Raw genomic sequence first — 17841 nt, 5'->3', positions numbered from 1 at the left:
TTGCAAACTGCAGCAGCTCCTTTCTGCACGTTCGTGTGTGAAGTAGGAGCCCGGAGGCGGGGTGGGCGCAAAGTAGGGCCGGGTCTTGAAGAGCGGAGCGGTGTTCTCTCCCGTTTCGAGTGCCGAGCTGCGGGGTGATTTGCGAAAGTTGGCCGGGAGGGGTGCGCCGAGGATGAGGGGGTCGAGGTCGCGCGGCTGCGAGCGGACCCGGCGCGGGTCGGGGGAAGTGGGAGGGATGGGAGTGTGGGGGGCGGCGAGGAGGGGGGGGGCGTGGGAGGGCCCTGTCCGCGCACCCCGCGGCCCCCGAGCCCTGCGCTCTCCCGAGGCCCTTTGTCGAGGAGCAGCGGTCACGGGTGTAAGGAAGGGACCTGTGGTCAGCTCGGGGCCCCCCCTCCAAAGGTGTGTGTCCGGCAGGACCGCGCTGCCGCCTGCTCATGAGGACAGGGACCCCAATAAAAAAAAGAATCAGACGCCATTTTTCCCAGCCTCGTGCATTGACGAACTTTGAGGTTTGTCAGTGTTGACCAGACGTGAGGAAATGCTGCCGGAGAGAACGTGGTTTGGGGGCACTTGGATGGCTCCGTGGTTCAGGGCTTAGGGCGTGATCCCGGGGTCCTGGGATGGAGTCCCGCGTGGGGCTCCCCCTTCAGAGCCTGCTTCTCCCTCTGTCTGTGTCTCTGCCTCTTTGTATTTCTCATGAAAAAATAAATAACAAAATCTTCAAAAAGAATGAGATTTGTGTAATCTTTTCAGAGGGGTGATTTGACCGTATCAGTGGTTTAAGGGCTTTGATTCAGCAACTTCACCACTAAGACGTTATCCAACAGTTCTTTTTGTACCGATGTCCAAGGATTTATCCACAAAGATGCTTATTGCAGCATGTTGCACCAAAAAAACAGGAAGCAATTTAGTTGCCCATCAGTACAGGAACTTACGTAAATGATGGTATATTAATACAATATCATTTCAGTCTTTAAAAAAGAGATACGTATGTGCTGATATAGAAAATCTGCACAATGAGTCTAAAAAATGCAGAATTAGATGTATTTGTGCGTGTATCTAGCTATAGCTATCTACCTACCAAGAGAGAATGATCCAATCTCAAAAACGTATACGTGCCTATAGAAAATTCTTGGAGGTTGAATAAGAATTGTTACTGATGGTAGATCGGGCTGGGAGGAAAGTTTTGTTCTTTAAAGATTTTATTTATCAATGAGAGCCAGAGAGAGAGGCAGAGACATAGGCAGAGGGAGAAGCAGGCTCCATGCAGGGAGCCCGACATGGGACTCGATCCCAGGACTCCAGGATCAGGCCCTGGGCTGAAGACAAAGGCTCCACCACTGAGACACCCGGGCGTCCCTGGGAGGGAAGTTTTTGAGTTTGTTTGCTTTCCATTTTTAGCTTTCCTGCATTATGCTGTTTGAATATTTTAATGATTATATGTTTTACCTTAATAATTAATTACAAATTAAGGTTGAGAAACACTGTGCCTAAACTTTTTGGGTTAGGGAAAGCCACAGGAGTTAAAATAGAAAGGGAGGAAGAAAAGGAAAACACTTTTTTTCTGTTTGCTTCCATGAAGTGCTTTGAGGGTCCCTGGCATGAAGTAAGCTCTATATAAATGTTAAATATTGTTGTTATTATTGGTTTTCTTCTTACCTATGTCACTACTTCCCCTCAGGCTCTTTGGCAGGCTCCTCCCTTTCTAAAGGGCCTCTAATTTTAGAATTCCTCTAATTTTGGCCAGTGGGGAGGACTTTGTCTATTCTTATGGCTTTAAATAGCATCTGTGCATTGACAGCTCCCTAATTGAAATCCAACCCTGAAAAAAAAAAAAAAAAAAAAAAGAAATCCAACCCTGATCTAAAGTACTTCAGACTCATTTGTCTACTGCTGACTTGACCTCTGTCTCTCTCTCTTTTTAAAAAAGATTTTATTTATTTATTTGAGAGAAAGCAAGAGAGGGAGCACGAGTGCCAGGGACGGGCAGCGGGAGAGGGAGAAGCAGATTCCCTGCTGAGTCCTCCCATGAGATCTGATCCCAGGACCCTGAGATTGTGACCTGAGCCCAAAGCAAATGCTTAATGGACTGAACCACCCAGGTGCCCTACCCTCTTTTTTTAAAAATGTAGACTCTGGGCAGGCCAGGTGGCCCAGCGGTTTAGCGCCACCTTCAGCCCAGGGTGTGATCCTGGAGACCCGGGATTGAGTCCCATGTCAGGCTCCCTGCATGGAGCCTGCTTCTCCCTCTGCCTCTCTCTCTCTCTCTGTCATGAATAAATAAATAAAATCTCAAAAAAAAAAAAAAAAAAAGGTAGGCTCTACCCACAATGTGGAGCTCATCGTGGGGCTTGAACTCATGACCCTGAGATCAAAATCCCAGCTGAGATCAAGAGTCAGACACTAAACTGGCTGAGCCCCCAGGCGCCCCATATCTCTCTTTGGATGCACAGTTTAATATTAAAAAAAAAAAAAAACCCAAAACCAAACCCTCTTGATTCTATTCCTTCCCCAAACTTCTTCCTATCTTCTCCATATCAATAAATGGTACTACCTTCAATCCCAAAAGAGGTCAGGCTTAACTTATCCCCTTCCTTCCCCTCCCATGTCTGAAATAAAGCAAATTTTGTTATTTTTTTACCCTCAAATGCTTCTTGAATCTGTGTATGTCTCTCTAACTGTAATGCTTCCTCCCTAGCCCAGGACACCATGATCCTTCCTCAGGACTACTACAGTAGTCTTCAATGTCTCCGTTCCATTTTTTTTCTTCTTTTTTTTTTTTTCCTCTCTCTGTTCCGTTTTTTGCTCATTACAAATCTCTTCACACAGTTACAAAGAGACATAAAAATATTTTTTTGTAAATCAGATCATGCCACACCCTGCTGTATCAATTAAATGACTTCAACACAAGTAACAGAAACCCCAGCTACTAGAAACTTAAACCATGAGGAAAATTATTTTTTCTATTTTACAAAAGGGTGAAGATCAGTGTTTTCACGATTGGTTTAGCAGTTTGGCGATGTCATCAAGGACTCAAGTTCTTTTTTTTTTTTTTTTTTTAAGATCTTATTTATTTAGAGACAGAGAGTCAGAGACATGGACAGTGGGAGAAGCAGGCTTATGCAGGGAGGCCGATGTGGGACTCCATCCCGGGACTCCAGGATCACGCCCTGGGTGGAAGGCAGATGCTCAACCACTGAGCCACCCAGGTGTCCCAAGGACTCAAGTTCTTTCTGTTCTTTCCACCATCCTGTCTGTTGACTTTCATCTTCAAGCTTGTCATGGTTGCAGGATGGCTGCCACAGCTCTGGATATCCTATCAAAATATGACAACAGCCAAAGCAGGAAGAGAGAGGAGGCAAAGAGCTTTATTTACTTGTGGCTCTACTATCAGAAAAAAAGAAAAAAAAAAGTTTCTTAGAAGCTTCCAGTGACTTCCCCTTATGTCTCATTGTCCAGAATCGGCTTAAATAAATTATGATTCACTCCCTGAAGAGAGATAGATTGCCACCCAAGCAAAACGGGCTCCATAAGCAAGGAAGAGGAGGTTATGGCTATTAGGTAGGCAATCACATTGTTGCTATAACTTTGAGTTCCTAACTACCTAATGCCAGCCGACTATTCAGTGTCATCTCTTAACCTCCTCTGCCCCCTGCCCGGGTCTCTCTTTATACTCATTGCCCTCCTTTCAGTTTCTCAAACATACCGATTTCCTTCCTGACTCCTGGCTTTTTTACATTTTGTTGCTCCCTTCATCGGGATATCTTTTCTCTAGTACTTTAGAAGTCCTGTTAGTGGTCATGCTTTTCCTTTTAGATCTTAGATCAAATGTCATACCCTTAGAGAAGCTGATCTGTCCACTGGGTGTAAATTAGGTTCTCATTCCCTCTTCAACCTATATCCTTCTCTCTCACCCCTAACACTCGGATTCCTTCCTAGTATTTATCATACTGTTATTATCTTATGCTCACTTATTTATTATCTGCTCCCTGCAAGATGTAAAGCCCACAAAGTCATAGACTGTTTCTTGTTCACACTTGTACCTCCATTGTCTGGAACAGTACCTAGCACAGGGTAGGCATTTAATAAATATGTACAGGGACATGTGGGTGGCTCAGTGGTTGAGGGTCTGCCTTTGACTCAGGGTGTGATCCCAGGATTCTGGGATTGAGTCCTCCATCGGGTTCCCTGCCGGGAGCCTGCTTCTCCTTCTGCCTATGTCTCTGCTTCTCTCTCTGTGTCTTTCATGAATAAATAAGTCTTTTAAAAAATGTGTATTGAGGGATCCCTGGGTGGCGCAGCGGTTTGGCGCCTGCCTTTGGCCCAGGGCGCGATCCTGGAGACCCAGGATCGAATCCCACGTCGGGCTCCCAGTGCATGGAGCCTGCTTCTCCCTCTGCCTATGTCTCTGCCTCTCTCTCTCTCTGTGTGACTATCATAAATAAATAAAAATTAAAAAAAAAAGTGTATTGAATGGATGAATAAAGAATTAATGAATGGAAACAAAGATAAAAGGAAAGGTGTAGGATTAAATAAAGAGGGTGGACCATACCTGCCAACATGGGCACCAAAACCCTGAAGACGGCTGCTTGGGTCATCACTGAGAAATACTACATGCCCCCGGGCAATGACTTCTACACCAACAAACGCATGTGCAAGGAGATTGCCATCATCCCCAGCAAGAAGCTCTGCACTATGATCACAGTCTATGTCACACACCTGATGAAGCAAGCAGATTCAGAGAAGCCTGATGAGAGGGACGGCCATCAAGCTGCAGAAGGAGGAGAAAGGAAAGATAATTATGTGTCCAAGATCTCTGCTCTAGATTAGGAGATCATTGAAGTAGATCCTGGCACTAAGGAAATGTTGAAACTCTTGGACTTTGGCAATCCATCCAACCTGCAGTTCACTCAGCCTACAGTTGGGATGAATTTCAAAACACCACAGGGAGCCATTTGAATCTTTCTGCTGTGCTGTAGTATCTTCAAAAAACCTTGAACAACCACCTTAAAAAAAAAAAAGAGGGTGAAAAAGGAATGGAAAGAGATATATTTTGGTAGGAGAATAAAGAATGGCTATAATGACATCATCTTAGCTATTGCTGACGTTGGGGCCTAAATCCTTTGCTCAGATTCAACGGATACTTTTTTACAAGTTCTGGAATGAAGTCAGGCTCTTTTCTACTTTCTTATATTGGATAATAAATATAATTCCTTGGAAACTGCTTTCGGTCATAATTAGCCTACTGCTCCCATGGACATAGTCAGTTGACACTCAAAGGAGCAAATTAGTTTTTCCTGAGTAGAAATTACTTTAAAATGAAAGGATATGGACCCAGAATGCCCAAGGGTAATCTTGTGTAAGGGTTTGTGTGGTATTAAGTAAGTACTGAGCCTACAAAAGCCAGTGAATCAAAGTGGAAGCCAAATAGGAGTCTGACTCATAAACTCTAATAAAGTTTGTGAAATAGATCCCACGTGTGAGTCCAGATCTCAAATGACTTCAAGATTGTTAAAAGCTATTCAATTGCAATTTAATTCCTTCCTTGGATGCTTTCCTGATACTTGGGGAAAATTCTGGAGAAGTATACACAATTAAAGAAATACTCAAATTGCCAGTTCCTGTTTTGGATATTCATGCAGAGACCACTATTCTTTTTTTTTTTTTTTAAGATTTTATTTATTCATGACAGACACAGAGAGAGAGAGAGAGAGAGAGAGAGAGGCACAGAGACACAGGCAGAGGGAGAAGCAGGCTCCATGCAGGGAGCCCGACATGGGACTCGATCCCAGGTCTCCAGGATCACACCCTGGGTTGAAGGTGGCACTAAACCGCTAGGCCATGGGGGCTGCCTGAGGCCACTATTCTTATAATACAGTGCTGCTTTTTTCCTCAAGGGGATTTCCTCTGAATTGGAAAGTATTATGTGCCTCAGTAATTTGCTTAATCTGCATTTGAGGCAAATAGATCCACCGCATTTTCTCTGTAAGTGTATGTAAGAATTCTACTGAAGGGCATTTCATAGTGATATCACTAAGAATCTTCTTTTTTTTTTTTTTAAATAAAGATTTCACTTATTTATTCATGAGAGAACAGAGAGAGGCAGAGACACAAGCAGGAGAAGCAGGCTCCCTGCGGGGAGCCCAATGCGGGATTCCATCCCGGGACCCTGGGATCACAACCTGAACCAAAGGCAGATGCTCAACTGCTGAGCCACGAGGTGTCCCTGGATCAGTTGTTCTATACAATGTCCCACATTCCTAATATGTCTGTTTGCTTCCTTATGGTGTCATGGACATGTTTCTCTAACCTCCATATTTCCTTTAAGTTAGCTCTAGAGCAATACTTCAGTAGAAGTTTCTGTGGGATGGAAATATTCCACTTGCCCTATGCAGTATGGTAGCCACTAGCCATATGTGGTTATTGAATACTTTAAATGTGACTAGTGCAAGTGAGGAACTGAATTTTAGATTTAATTTGGTTTTAGTTAATTTAAATAGTTATATGCAGCTATCTTATTAACCAGTGCCGCTCTAATGGCTTAAATAAATTCAACTTCAACTTTCGTGGCATAAGTGTTTCATAGGTGCTTTCTATGAATCATGTAGGGAGACATGATGCCAATTTTAGTATGTTAAGATTAATCAGTGGGCTCATTAAGTTTTTAAAAAATATAAACTTCATCTTTGGGCAGTTTATGAGAATCAAGGAAAGAGCCCAGCATTGTTCATTGAGCTCTTTTATACATTCATTGTAAAAGTTAGAAAAAGTAAACTTTTCTATATATCAAACTGTGAGAAAACTAAACTGTCAAAGAATATTTCAGAGAAAGATTTTGGAGAAGGCAGATATTCAACAATTATTTCTTGGGTGTCAAGGCTGGGCCTGTGCTTTTTAAAAAATTTTATTTGACAGAATGGGAGACTGATTGAGGGGAGGACAAGCAGACCCTGTGCCAAGTGCAGAACCCAATGGAGGGCTCCACATGACCCCCAGGTCACAACCCGAGTGGAAACCGAGAGATGCCTAACCCACTGAGCCACCCGGGAGCCCCTGGGTCTGTGCTTTAAAAGAAAAAAACCAGTGATCTGAAAATGCATCATTGCTGAAATAATCCAGATTGTTTCCTGTACTTGGATCTTTTTTTTTTTTTTTTCAGGAATTTCTCACAAATGCTAATGAACAACTCATTTTGGAAACTCAATCTGCTGGTGTTATTCACATTTGCTAATGAATAATTCACTGTTTTGAAAGATTGTAGGCCTAACAAATGAGTCTGAGTCCAGGCATAAATTAATGGCCCAGAACAGGACTTCGGAGGTCTTTTTCACTTATTATTGAATATGGCTTCCCCTGGAGAGACCGTTTGCTCTAATAAGTGGGCATGAAAGTGCTGCAGAGAATAGCCCCTCTTTCTTTACCTGCTGCATTGTCAGATAACACAGGAGGCCCTTCTTTGTACTGTAAAAGGAACTGATGTCAGGGTAGAGTATAGAGGGCAGGACAGTGGTTCTAAAACCTGGTTTGACTAACTCTATCCCTTCCAGACTCTGATGGAAACCACAGCTTCTCTTCCCAGAAAAATGCACATATGTACATGCAGAAGCATTGCTTATTATTTTAGGGGCTTTAGGACCCCTGAGACAGCCAGGGGTCACAGGATAGGACACACTGTCCTGGAAGAAGAAGAGCGACCACACTTGCAGAGGTGTTTGCATGGCAGGCAGTATGTAGAATGACGCCCCCAAAAGCTGAAGAATCCAGTTCCTGGTCTTCCTTATTTAGCCAGATTTAGCCTCTTTAGTGTTGTATGTTTCTACTTATTTTGTTTTCCTTTTTGGACTAGATAATGCAAATACTTGGCAAAAATATTTGAAAAGTACCTAACGACGTTCAATGGAAAGAAGTTTCTGGGCAGCCCCAGTGGCGCAGCGGTTTAGCGCCGCCTGCAGCCTAGGGCGTGATCCTGGAGACCCGGGATCGAGTCCCACGTCGGGCTCCCTGCGTGGAGCCTGCTTCTCTTCCTCTGCCTGTGTCTCTGCCTCTCTCTCTCTCTCTGTGTGTGTCTCTATGAATAAATAAATAAATAATTAAAAAAAAAAGAAAGAAAGAAGTTTCTTCTCTCTCTCTACTCTATGGCCCCTCCCCTGAGGCATCCACTATTAGCACTTTCTGGTGTATCCTTTCAGGAATATTCTAAGCATGTACACACATATCATATCCTCTGTCTCTTCCAAATAGCAGCATGCTTCACACATTTTTTTATTCCGTGTGTTTTGCCCCCCCCCTTAGTCTTATTTTTTTTAATTTTTTTTTAATTTTTTTATTTATTTATGATAGTCACAGAGAGAGAGAGAGAGGCAGAGACACAGGCAGAGGGAGAAGCAGGCTCCATGCACCGGGAGCCCGATGTGGGATTTGATCCCGGGTCTCCAGGATCGCGCCCTGAGCCAAAGGCAGGCGCCAAACCGCTGCGCCACCCAGGGATCCCTTTTTTTTTTTTTTTTTTTGTTATTTTTAAAAAATATTTTTATTTAGTTCTGTATTTCAGGGAGCATTTATTACAAGGATGTACGGCTCTGCTTTATTCTTTTCCCATGCTGCATAATGTTCCATCTTAAGGCTTAAGCATAACTGATTACGTCTGACCCTCCGTAATGAACATTTAGGTGGTTTCCAGTATCTTTTTTTTTTTTAATTTTTATTTATTTATGATAGTCACAGAGAGAGAGAGAGAGAGAGAGGCAGAGACATAGGCAGAGGGAGAAGCAGGCTCCATGCACCCAGAGCCTGATGTGGGATTCGATCCCTGGTCTCCAGGATCGCACCCTGGGCCAAAGGCAGGCGCTAAACAGCTGCGCCACCCAGGGATCCCTCAGATTTCTTTTTAAAGTAAACTCTATGCCCAATGTGGAGCTTGAACTTACAACCCCAAGATCAAGACTTGCATGCTCTACTGACTGAGCCAGTCAGGTGCTCCTGGTATCTTTTTTTTTTTTTTTTTTAAGATTTATTTATTTATTTTAGAGGTGGGGAGGGGCAGAAGGAGAGGGAGAGATGGTCTTAAGCAGACTCCGAGCTGAGCAGGGAGCCCAATGGTGGGCTCCATCTCACAATCCTAAGATCACAACCTGAGCCAAAACCAGGAGTCAGTGGCTTAACCTACCACATCACCCAGGCGTTCCTCCCCACCCCACTCCGGTGTCTTTTTTAACTACAGATAATACTGCAGCAGGTATTTTTGTGTGTCCGTGAAAGTATATCCACACACACACCCATGCTTAGCAGTGGAATTGCTGAGTCAAATGAAAAATTTTGATAGACATGAACAAATCGCTCTCTAGAGAAGTTATACGTGGTAGGCAGAATAATAGCCCCCAAAGATATCTGTGTCCTAATTCGTGGAACCAGTGAATATGTTACCTTCTATGGCAGAGGGGAATTAACATTACAGATGGAATTCAGGTTGCTAATCAGCTGACCTTAAGATAGGGAAATTATCCTGAGTTATCTGGATGGGCCAGGGTAATCACAAAGGTCCCTGAAAGTGGAAGAGAGAGCCAGAGAGATGGTGGTGTCAAAAGGACTGGCTCGGATTTGCTGGCTTTGAAGATGGAGGAAGGGAGTTTGGAGACAAGGAATGGAGGTAACCCCCAGAAGTCGAAAAAACAAGGAAATGAAAAAGGCAAGGAATGCAGGCCTGCTTCTAGCTTTGCTCTTAGCCTAGGGAGATCTGTGTTGGATTTCTGACCCACAAAACTAGTAAGTGATACATTTGTCTTGTTTTAAGCCATTAAAGTTTGTGGTAATTTGTTACAATAACTATAGAAAATTAACACATTATATGTATTTTCACACTCCTACCAACAAGATGTTTCCCCTCATCCTTGACATTAGAGCCTTCATTTTTTAAAAATAATTTCCTTCATATGAATGCTCCTTCCTACATTATTTGAGGAATGCTTACAATTTAGTGTCCTCTAATTCATATTTTTGATTAAATGGAAAATTTGCAGCCATACTTATCTGACTGTTACACTTTTGTTCTCTGCTAATTAACTCTTTGGAAAAGTCCCCTTTGGGACATGGGCCATTTTCTTTGGCAGGGGCCTGGATGTGAGCAGGATGTGTTGATGCGTCATTTCTGCGGTGCTGATATCACTCTGACCAGCCTGCACCGCAAAAATCCTGTAGGAATAGAAGTTGTCCAGCAGGATTTGTTTCCTGCCACCAAGGTGGCAGCCTCAGTGATGAATTACTTTGCAAGCTGGACCAGAGGTGTTGTGTGTGTAGAAACCTCAGGTGACCACAATGAGTGATATTAACAGAGCTTAAATAGTCCTAATCACTCATTTGATACTTCCAGGGCAGACTAGCAGTTGTAGTAGCTGTGCCTGGTCATCTCTCATTCCACATATTTAGTCTGCCCTGATGTGCTGTTGGTTTCCAAACTCAGGAGCTTCCCTGGGTGAAACCTGAAACTGGCTCCTAGATGGAGGACAGCAAGAAATAATAACCTGAAACTGGCTCCTAGATGGAGGACAGCAAGAAATAATAGAAGAAACTGGCTCCTAGATGGAGGACAGCAAGAAATAATAACCTGAAACTGGCTCCTAGAGGGAGGACAGCAAGAAATAATAGAAGAAAGAGGAAGGCCACTCAAGATTAGTAGGTGGCAGGGTTTTTTGTTTTGTTTTGTTTTGTTTTTTGAAGATTTTATTTATTTATTTGAGAGAACAAGAGAGTGAGCATGAGAGTGGGGAGAGTGGAGGAGGGAGACTGAAAATCAGGCTCTCTGTTGAGCAGGGATTCTGATGTGGGCTTGATCCCAGGACCCCAGGAACATGACCTGAGCCAAAGGCAGACACTTATCTGACCAAGCCACCCTGGCATCCCTTTAATAAGTAAGGGAACTTCCACTGGAATCTCGTCTTAGATGGCCACAAGATGAGTAGACCTCAGGCAGCGTGGGTGGCTCAGCGATTTAGCGTGATCCTGAAGACCCGGGTTGTACAGGGACACATGGGTGGCTCAGTGGTTGAGGGTCTGCCTCTGGCTCAGGGTGTGATCCCAGGATTCTGGGATTGAATCCTCCATCGAGTTCCCTGCGGGGAGCCTGCTTCTCCCTCTGCCTATGTCTCTGCCTCTCTCTGTGTCTCTCATGAATAAATAAATAAAATCTTAAAGAAAAAAAAAAAAAAAAAAGACGAGGAGACCTCTGCATCCACCCACCAGAAACTTAAAAGTTTATTTGGAGGACTTACCTGAGTTCAGTCACATATAACATCCAGATGGGCTCCACAGCATTTTGCTCTTTTAAGACTTGTGTTCTTCAAACGACTCCCTCTGTGGGAATGGTGGGTAGAATGTACATCCCAAGGACAGTGGAGGGGAGTGAGGGGCTTCTCATTGCCTTGGTCCAGCTTATGGGTCAACCAGTGGTCAAGTCCTCTTGATGACCTCCTCCAACATGTGGGAACCCCCTTACCACATACCTTGAACCCTATAGACTGGCTGGACCATCTCTGTATTTATATCCTTCAAAGATATTTATTGAGCATCTGCTATGCTAGGTGTTTAGAATACAAACTTTTAGCCATGCAGATCCTACAGTTTATGGAGATAATCAACAATCACAGGAGCTAATGTGAAACAGCTTTTGTGGCAGTTGCTACAAAGAAGAGATAGCATATATTTGTAGTCAGGGGGTTCCTCCTTGTCAGGAAGAGCATATAAAAGGCATAGGTGGGGCAGCCCGAGTGGCTCAGTGGTTTAGCGCCGGCTTCAGCCCAGGGCGTGATCCTGGAGACCAAGGATCAAGTCCCGCATCGGGCTCCCTGCATGGAGCCTGCTTCTCCCTCTGCCTGTGTCTCTGCCTCTCTCTCTCTCTCTCTCTCTCCGTGTCTTTCATGAACAAATAAAATCTTTCAAAAAAGGCATAGGTGAAATATGTAGATCTGCATCCATGTTTTGTCCATACCTACACTGTATGCCACTGAAGGTAGAGGGCAAAGAGTAAGTAAAGGAAAGGACCTAGAAACATTGCATAGCTACATAAAGAAGGGTGAATAGAGAGAAAAAATGGCCATAGCATTGAAGAGAAACCAGAACAAGGCCTCTACTCTAGGAACCAAGCAAGGAGAGTGCAGTTAAAACTAGTAAGAGCACAGGATGGGACAGTGTATCTGGATGGATTGATAGGATTTCTATACCGCAGGGGCATGAGCACACCTGGATTCCAGTGTGGCTGCTTCCCTTTAGCTGTGTGGCCTTGGGGAAAAGGTTGTTTGGCCAGGTCCTGCATCTGTAAAATAGAGATGATACCTTCCTCCAAGAGTTATTGTGGAGATGAAATGAATTAGCATATGCAGTGTGTCCAGCACTTTGCATGTTCTTAGTAAAGATTGATTCCTCCCTTCATTATGTCTCTGTCCACTTATTTATTCATCCATTTTGGTTATTACTCTCCTTGATGACTTAGCATTGGTTTTCGTGACTTACCTCTGAGAGTCAACACTGGTACTGTTCCTGTATATCCCTGTGTTAGTCTGGATGCCAGCAAGCTGCTGTGAGCCAACAGATTGGTTCTCTGGATATGGCAGGGAGCCAAGCACACACCTATGTGCCTCTCGGTATGCAGACAGATGGAGCAACAGGGATGGGATAAGGACATAATATACCTTCCGTCATCATACTGAGTTTTTCTGTTCCAGGGAAAGGAACTCCAATTACCAAAGTGAATATCTAATTCTTGTCCCAGGACATCTTTGTGCACTTGCATTTCAGCCATTGCATAAACCTCCAAGAGTTTAGTAATAAATGACTCATCACAATTTAAGATTTTTTTCCAGAGACAGGATTGGCCCTCCCAGATTTCTCAGATTGGCTAGAAGCAGCCACTCCCCCTCCCCTTTCTTTAGTTTTTGTCTATTGCATACATTGAATGGACAAAATTTTAGACAATATCCCCTACTGGTTAAGAATGTTTGCTCTGGGGATCCCTGGGTGGCGCAGCGGTTTGGCGCCTGCCTTTGGCCCAGGGCGCGATCCTGGAGATCCGGGATCGAATCCCACGTCAGGATCCCGGTGCATGGACCCTGCTTCTCCCTCTGCCTGTGTCTCTGCCTCTCTCTCTCTCTCTCTCTCTCTGACTATCATAAATAAATAAAAATTAAAAAAAATGGGTAGCTCTTAAATGATAAGGAAGCTAATGATCATATTCCCCTTTCAGAGTGGACGCAGTAATCATTTTAGCATAGTGACGGGGGCCATCCGGAGAGGTGACGGGAAAGGAAACTGGGGCCCTGCCAGCACCTGGCGATCCCCGCAGCGGGGCTGCACCAGGTCCCCCTCGCGCCCGCGCCCCGCCGGGGAAGCCCGCTCCGCCCCGACTGCGCCTGCGCCGAGCTTGGCCGGTTCAGGTGGAAGGTTGCGCGTTTGAGTCGTCATGGCAACGCGATGCTCCCGCCTTCTGGAAGCCTGGGCTCCAGCTCCCGTAGTGTGAGACTCGTCCGGGTGGGAGGGACCAGGGCTGAGTCCCGGGGCCGGATGGGGGGAGGAGGGGGCGCGGGGCTCGGGAAGCTGCTGAGAGCACTTGCCCCAGGGATTGAGCTAAACTAAGAAAAAATCGGTCCCAGGCTCAGCACGAAAGGATCTTTTCATTCCAGTCCTTTCGCCCACGCAGGGAACGATGCCTCTGGAAGTGGTGGTGGAACTACAGATCCGGGCGGTAAGAAAAGTCTCCTCCTGGCCCCCAAATCGGACTCTTTCCCCGGGGTTCCCAAATGGTCTGGGTCGTTTTCACCACCTCCTCCCCACCTCACCGCACACACATCATTATTCTTTGGGACAGATCGTACCTCTGCGTCCCTAAGATCCTCTACATTGGTCTTCCCTGACTTCTTAGCCTTTAAACATTTATCCCCCAAGGGACTTGTTAGCTTTATCCTAAATTTTCCTGTTATTTTAGAATAACCCTGCATTATATCGAAGAAGAATTTTATTATTTTTTCCCGGATAAAGATTTGTGAAAAAATTAAAAATAAATAAAACCTTCCTTTAAATAGCGAGGGAAAAATTCAATTTCAGCAAGTCCAGTCACTTCCTGATAACTTGCCACCTCTATGAACCAATCGAGTATTTTCTAGGTATTTCCCCTAGAGAGGGCTCTGGCTTGCTAATTCCAAAAGGGAAGTCAATCAGTCAACACCTGTTTTATAATTAACCCACTGAATCCTGTGGCCCAGTGACTGCATTGTTCCTGTTTGGGATCTGTCACTATTATGAATTCGGCTTCTGTGTTCCAATCCTTCCATCCATAGTTGGTGACAGACATGCAGCTTTGCCTCCCAGCTCTAGGGGCTTCTCTACTGGCCATGATTACCAGCACAATGTTGATAAGTTACAGCCATGGAGAACCTGGCTAGCCTCCATACAAGTGACAAGTGCTGTGGTTTCATCATATACATCGTTCTGAAAAGAAGACAAAAATTTCCTGGATTTGTCCCATTTCACCGACGGCAAGTAGGACCAGACTCTATCAAATTGTGCTACATCAAGTGCCAACTCTCAACCTTTTGTGGTCAAGGGAAGGAATTCTTGAGAAGCTGAGTGTTAAAGCAGGATTCTTCTTCCTCAAGGCAAAAATTAGACAAGTTTTCATCTCACTCATTCAATGTTACTGGTTATTTTTATTTTAATTTTCAAAAGGCATTCCTCAGTGTACAATTGACAGTAAAATCATTTTCTACTCTATCGTAGTTAGAGTGCTTCAGAAACATCAGCTGAATTGATCTGTGCTTTAAAAGCTTGCAAACTTTTAGGAATTCCAGAAGTATAATCAGGAACCAGAAGATAAAACTAATTTTGAGCCCCCAATATTCAGACTTGTGAACATGGCAGAAGGAAACATCACTGCTTTCCAAAAGATCTGGCCTGAATATTGCTGGATTAAAATAAAAGATCTAAGATTAAACAATAAAGCAAATCACTCAAAGCTTTACAGTTTGGCTGATTCAGGGAGAGAAGAGGTAGTCTGTTCAGGATGTTGTGGGAGTACAGATGATTTTGTTTGCCTTTGAGGAGTAGCTGTTCCTCTTTCAATGTGCCTCTCACACTCAGAAAATTCATACTTCTCCCCAGTCAGAGCCTATTCATCACACCATTCTATGTGACACATCCAAGGCCAAAAATTCTTTCTCTTTATAAATGTCAAAATAATTCACCACTATCTGAAAACACCAGTTCCATAGGTAATTCAAAGATTCTTATTTTCAGGCAGAACAGCATTTAAAGCACACACGCTGCTTGGTTTTCCTGCTCAAAGAATAATGAGCAGAGTCCATCTTGCATTTGGTCGTCTTTGGTCTTGTGATTTGGGGAGGTACCGTGGATAAACTGCTTTGAATGTAAAGGTCAATGTAAAGGGACATTTAGGAGTTAGTTATCCCTTGTGCCTGGTGTAACAGTGGGTTCCCCTGGTGAATTTCAAGTTAAAATTGTTACCGAAAGTATGCTATAGATAGGGAAATGGAATTCCATATGAAAAACTATATAGTGTCATCCTTGTGGTACATATGAGAAAGTTTATGCCCTTGCACTGCAAAGAATCAAGTTATTTTCCTATTACCTCAGCAGAGGAGCATTATTCTTTGTTCGGTAGAGATGATGGGCAACAGAGCCCCATCTCCTGCCATACTGGTCCACTGACATAATATGTGGTAGGCCTACCCCCCAGACGATTAGGTCCTGAAGTCCTCAGTTAGCTTTCATACCACGCTCTTTGTCAACAGAATTAAGCATTCGATCATAGTCCCATCCTTCCTTTTCTGTGGGCATTGTAGACATGCCCACCATTAAGTGTTTCTTCTTCAAGTAAGTTCTTGGCTTGTTCTCTGAATGCAAAAAGATAGTATTAGAGAGTAATGGGAAATAAAGATCTATTTAGAGAGTTTTTGAGGAGGTAGAGGGAAAGGAAACCAAGATATGCACTATAATCTCTTCTCACTACCCATCCCACAAAGATGGAAGAGAATATACTAAGAAAGCTTATCAAGAAAATAAGGATTAAGAAGACACCCGTGGCAGCAGATTTTCAGGAAATACATGAGAAAAAAAAAAAAAAAACCTATGTCTTAATATACTGTTTAAAATTTACCTCAGGAAAAGAACTAGGATGAGTAGGTGGCTCATCTGCATGTATATTTACAGAATGAAGATCGTGTTGGTTTTTTTTTTCAAAGTTCACTTTACAAGTGATATGTTGACTTACAGGATTACTACAAAACACAAAGTTTACTTTTGTCAACTTTAAAAAAAAAACAGCAGGATTATCATCACCCCAGCTTGTTTTCTTTGCAGTTGTCCTGGAGATATAAACAGTGGTTGAATGAATATATAATAGAGGGATTTCTTTTTTTTCTTTTCTTTTTTTTTTTCTTCCTGTAATATGGCTGTGGTCACAATGGCCAGGACGTTCTCCAGCCTAGCAACCCCCCAAGATGGAATGACACCTGAAATCCCAAAGGAAGCCTGAAATGTCCTTAGAGGGACAAGCAGGATTGCTGCTGGTTGACGTCGTAGGTGTCATCGCATGCGGAAACCTTCTGATCGCCTGGTGCCATAGAGGATGAGCTGGTGTCATTGTTGGTTCCACAGTAGGAAGAGGACCCGGGCGTTGTGCGGCGAAAGCCAGCAGTAGTCCACGATGCTGTACTGCGCGTAGCCCAGAAAAAAGCCAAACGCCACGTCAGTGACGTTGTGCCGCCCCAGCATCACCCTGGAGAAGCCCACGATGAAGGCCCACAGTACCACAAGCACCCGCAGCGGAATGGCCAGCACCAAGTGGTTCAAGATGAACCGAGACACCAGGGCGGCCCTGGTGGCGTGGCCCGAGGGGAAGGAGTACTTGTCCACCGACAGGGTGACGAACATGTCCATCTGATTGTGAGCGGGGCGGCGCCTGCGCACCAGCCCCTTGATCAGGGCCACCAGCAGCAGGTCCAACAGCAGGGCGAAGAGCAGGTTCGTGAGCACCTCGCGCCCGGCCCAGCTGTCGCTCCTGAGCAGGCAGTAGAGGGTCCCCAGCAGCCAGGGGATGCCGTGTCCCGAGATCTCCAGCAGCTTCATGAGGGGCCGCGCGCTACCCCAGGACGAGCGCTCCCCCGCGCACACGCCCAGCTTCTTGGACAGCCACAGGTCGATGGCCAGCAGGGAGCGCAGGGCGATGCCCAGGAAGGACGGGTTCAGGTCCATGCGGCCCTCCTCGGGCAGCGCGGCCGCGGGCGCCTGCGACGGGCCGGCCCCGGCCAGCGGGAAGGAGCCGCGCCGGTGCACCGGGCTCTCGGGCGCGCGGAGCCGGGCGCAGGTGGGGTCGGCGCCGGGCGCGCGGCTGCCGAGCAGGGACTGGAACTCGAACCTGCCGCCGCCGCCGCCGCCGCCGCCGCCGCCGCCGCCGCCGCCGCCGCGGGCCGGGCTGCCGGGGCTGCTGCTGCTGCTGCTGCTGCTGCTGCTCGAGGCGGCGGCGGCCAGCGGGCGGGCGTCCGCGTTCCTCCGGGGGCTCGGCATGGCGGCGGGGGGCCCGGACCCCGGGAGCCGACCCGCCCGGCTCGCCGCTCCCCGCCCCGCAGCCTCTTCCGCTTCCGCAAGGCCATCCCGGGGGCGGGGACAGGAGCCGGCGAGAGGACGATTGTGACACCTGGCGGAGACGTGGGAGGAAACTGCGGTTGGCTCTTGGGGAAGGAGGGGACAGGGGGAGGGGGGGGTGTGGGAGGTCCAGGGGAAGGGTCGTGGCGGGGGTGAGGGGGATGCGGGTGGGGGTGGGGAATATGACGGCGTCGGGGG

General features: G+C 45.7%; 2 protein-coding genes and 1 pseudogene across 17 annotated transcripts in view; 2 read left to right on the top strand and 1 right to left on the bottom strand.

The window, feature by feature from the left end:
• The first annotated feature begins 261 nt into the window (after positions 1 to 261).
• LOC144320531 (small ribosomal subunit protein eS17 pseudogene) lies at positions 262 to 5614 on the top strand (annotated as a pseudogene).
• A 7918-nt stretch (positions 5615 to 13532) lies between these two features.
• The window catches only part of SPATA6L (spermatogenesis associated 6 like), a 65471-nt gene continuing 61162 nt past the window's right edge, over positions 13533 to 17841 (top strand). For 5 of the 16 annotated variants that reach the window (XR_013386057.1, XR_013386056.1, XR_013386054.1 and 2 more), the window contains exon 1: positions 13538 to 13729. Coding sequence is in view for 11 of the 16 variants with exons in the window: in XM_077909145.1 (XP_077765271.1) it covers positions 13691 to 13729 (39 nt within the window). In the remaining 5 variants the exon portion in view is untranslated. Of the gene's footprint in view, positions 13730 to 16718; positions 17023 to 17581; positions 17723 to 17841 lie in introns of those variants that run through there. The other 11 variants (XM_077909149.1, XM_077909144.1, XM_077909167.1 and 8 more) reach the window with 8 other exon arrangements.
• PLPP6 (phospholipid phosphatase 6) lies at positions 14671 to 17617 on the bottom strand. The gene is made up of 2 exons (XM_077909187.1): positions 16157 to 17617; positions 14671 to 15893 (listed from the first exon to the last, which is right to left on the bottom strand). The coding sequence occupies exon 1, from the start codon at positions 17563 to 17565 to the stop codon at positions 16639 to 16641; it is 927 nt and encodes a 308-aa protein (XP_077765313.1). The 5' UTR covers positions 17566 to 17617; the 3' UTR covers positions 14671 to 15893; positions 16157 to 16638.

The sequence above is a fragment of the Canis aureus genome, chromosome 1 (genome assembly GCF_053574225.1).
Source record: "Canis aureus isolate CA01 chromosome 1, VMU_Caureus_v.1.0, whole genome shotgun sequence".
Classification (NCBI taxonomy): domain Eukaryota; kingdom Metazoa; phylum Chordata; class Mammalia; order Carnivora; family Canidae; genus Canis; species Canis aureus.
The sequence above is the reverse complement of the archived record's forward strand: the minus strand, read 5'-3'. Positions and strand labels throughout refer to the sequence as shown.

What these genes read in the sequence shown, in the direction of transcription:
- PLPP6 (XM_077909187.1), bottom strand. Translation starts at nt 17,565, where the DNA reads ATGCCGAGCCCCCGGAGGAACGCGGACGCCCGCCCGCTGGCCGCCGCC.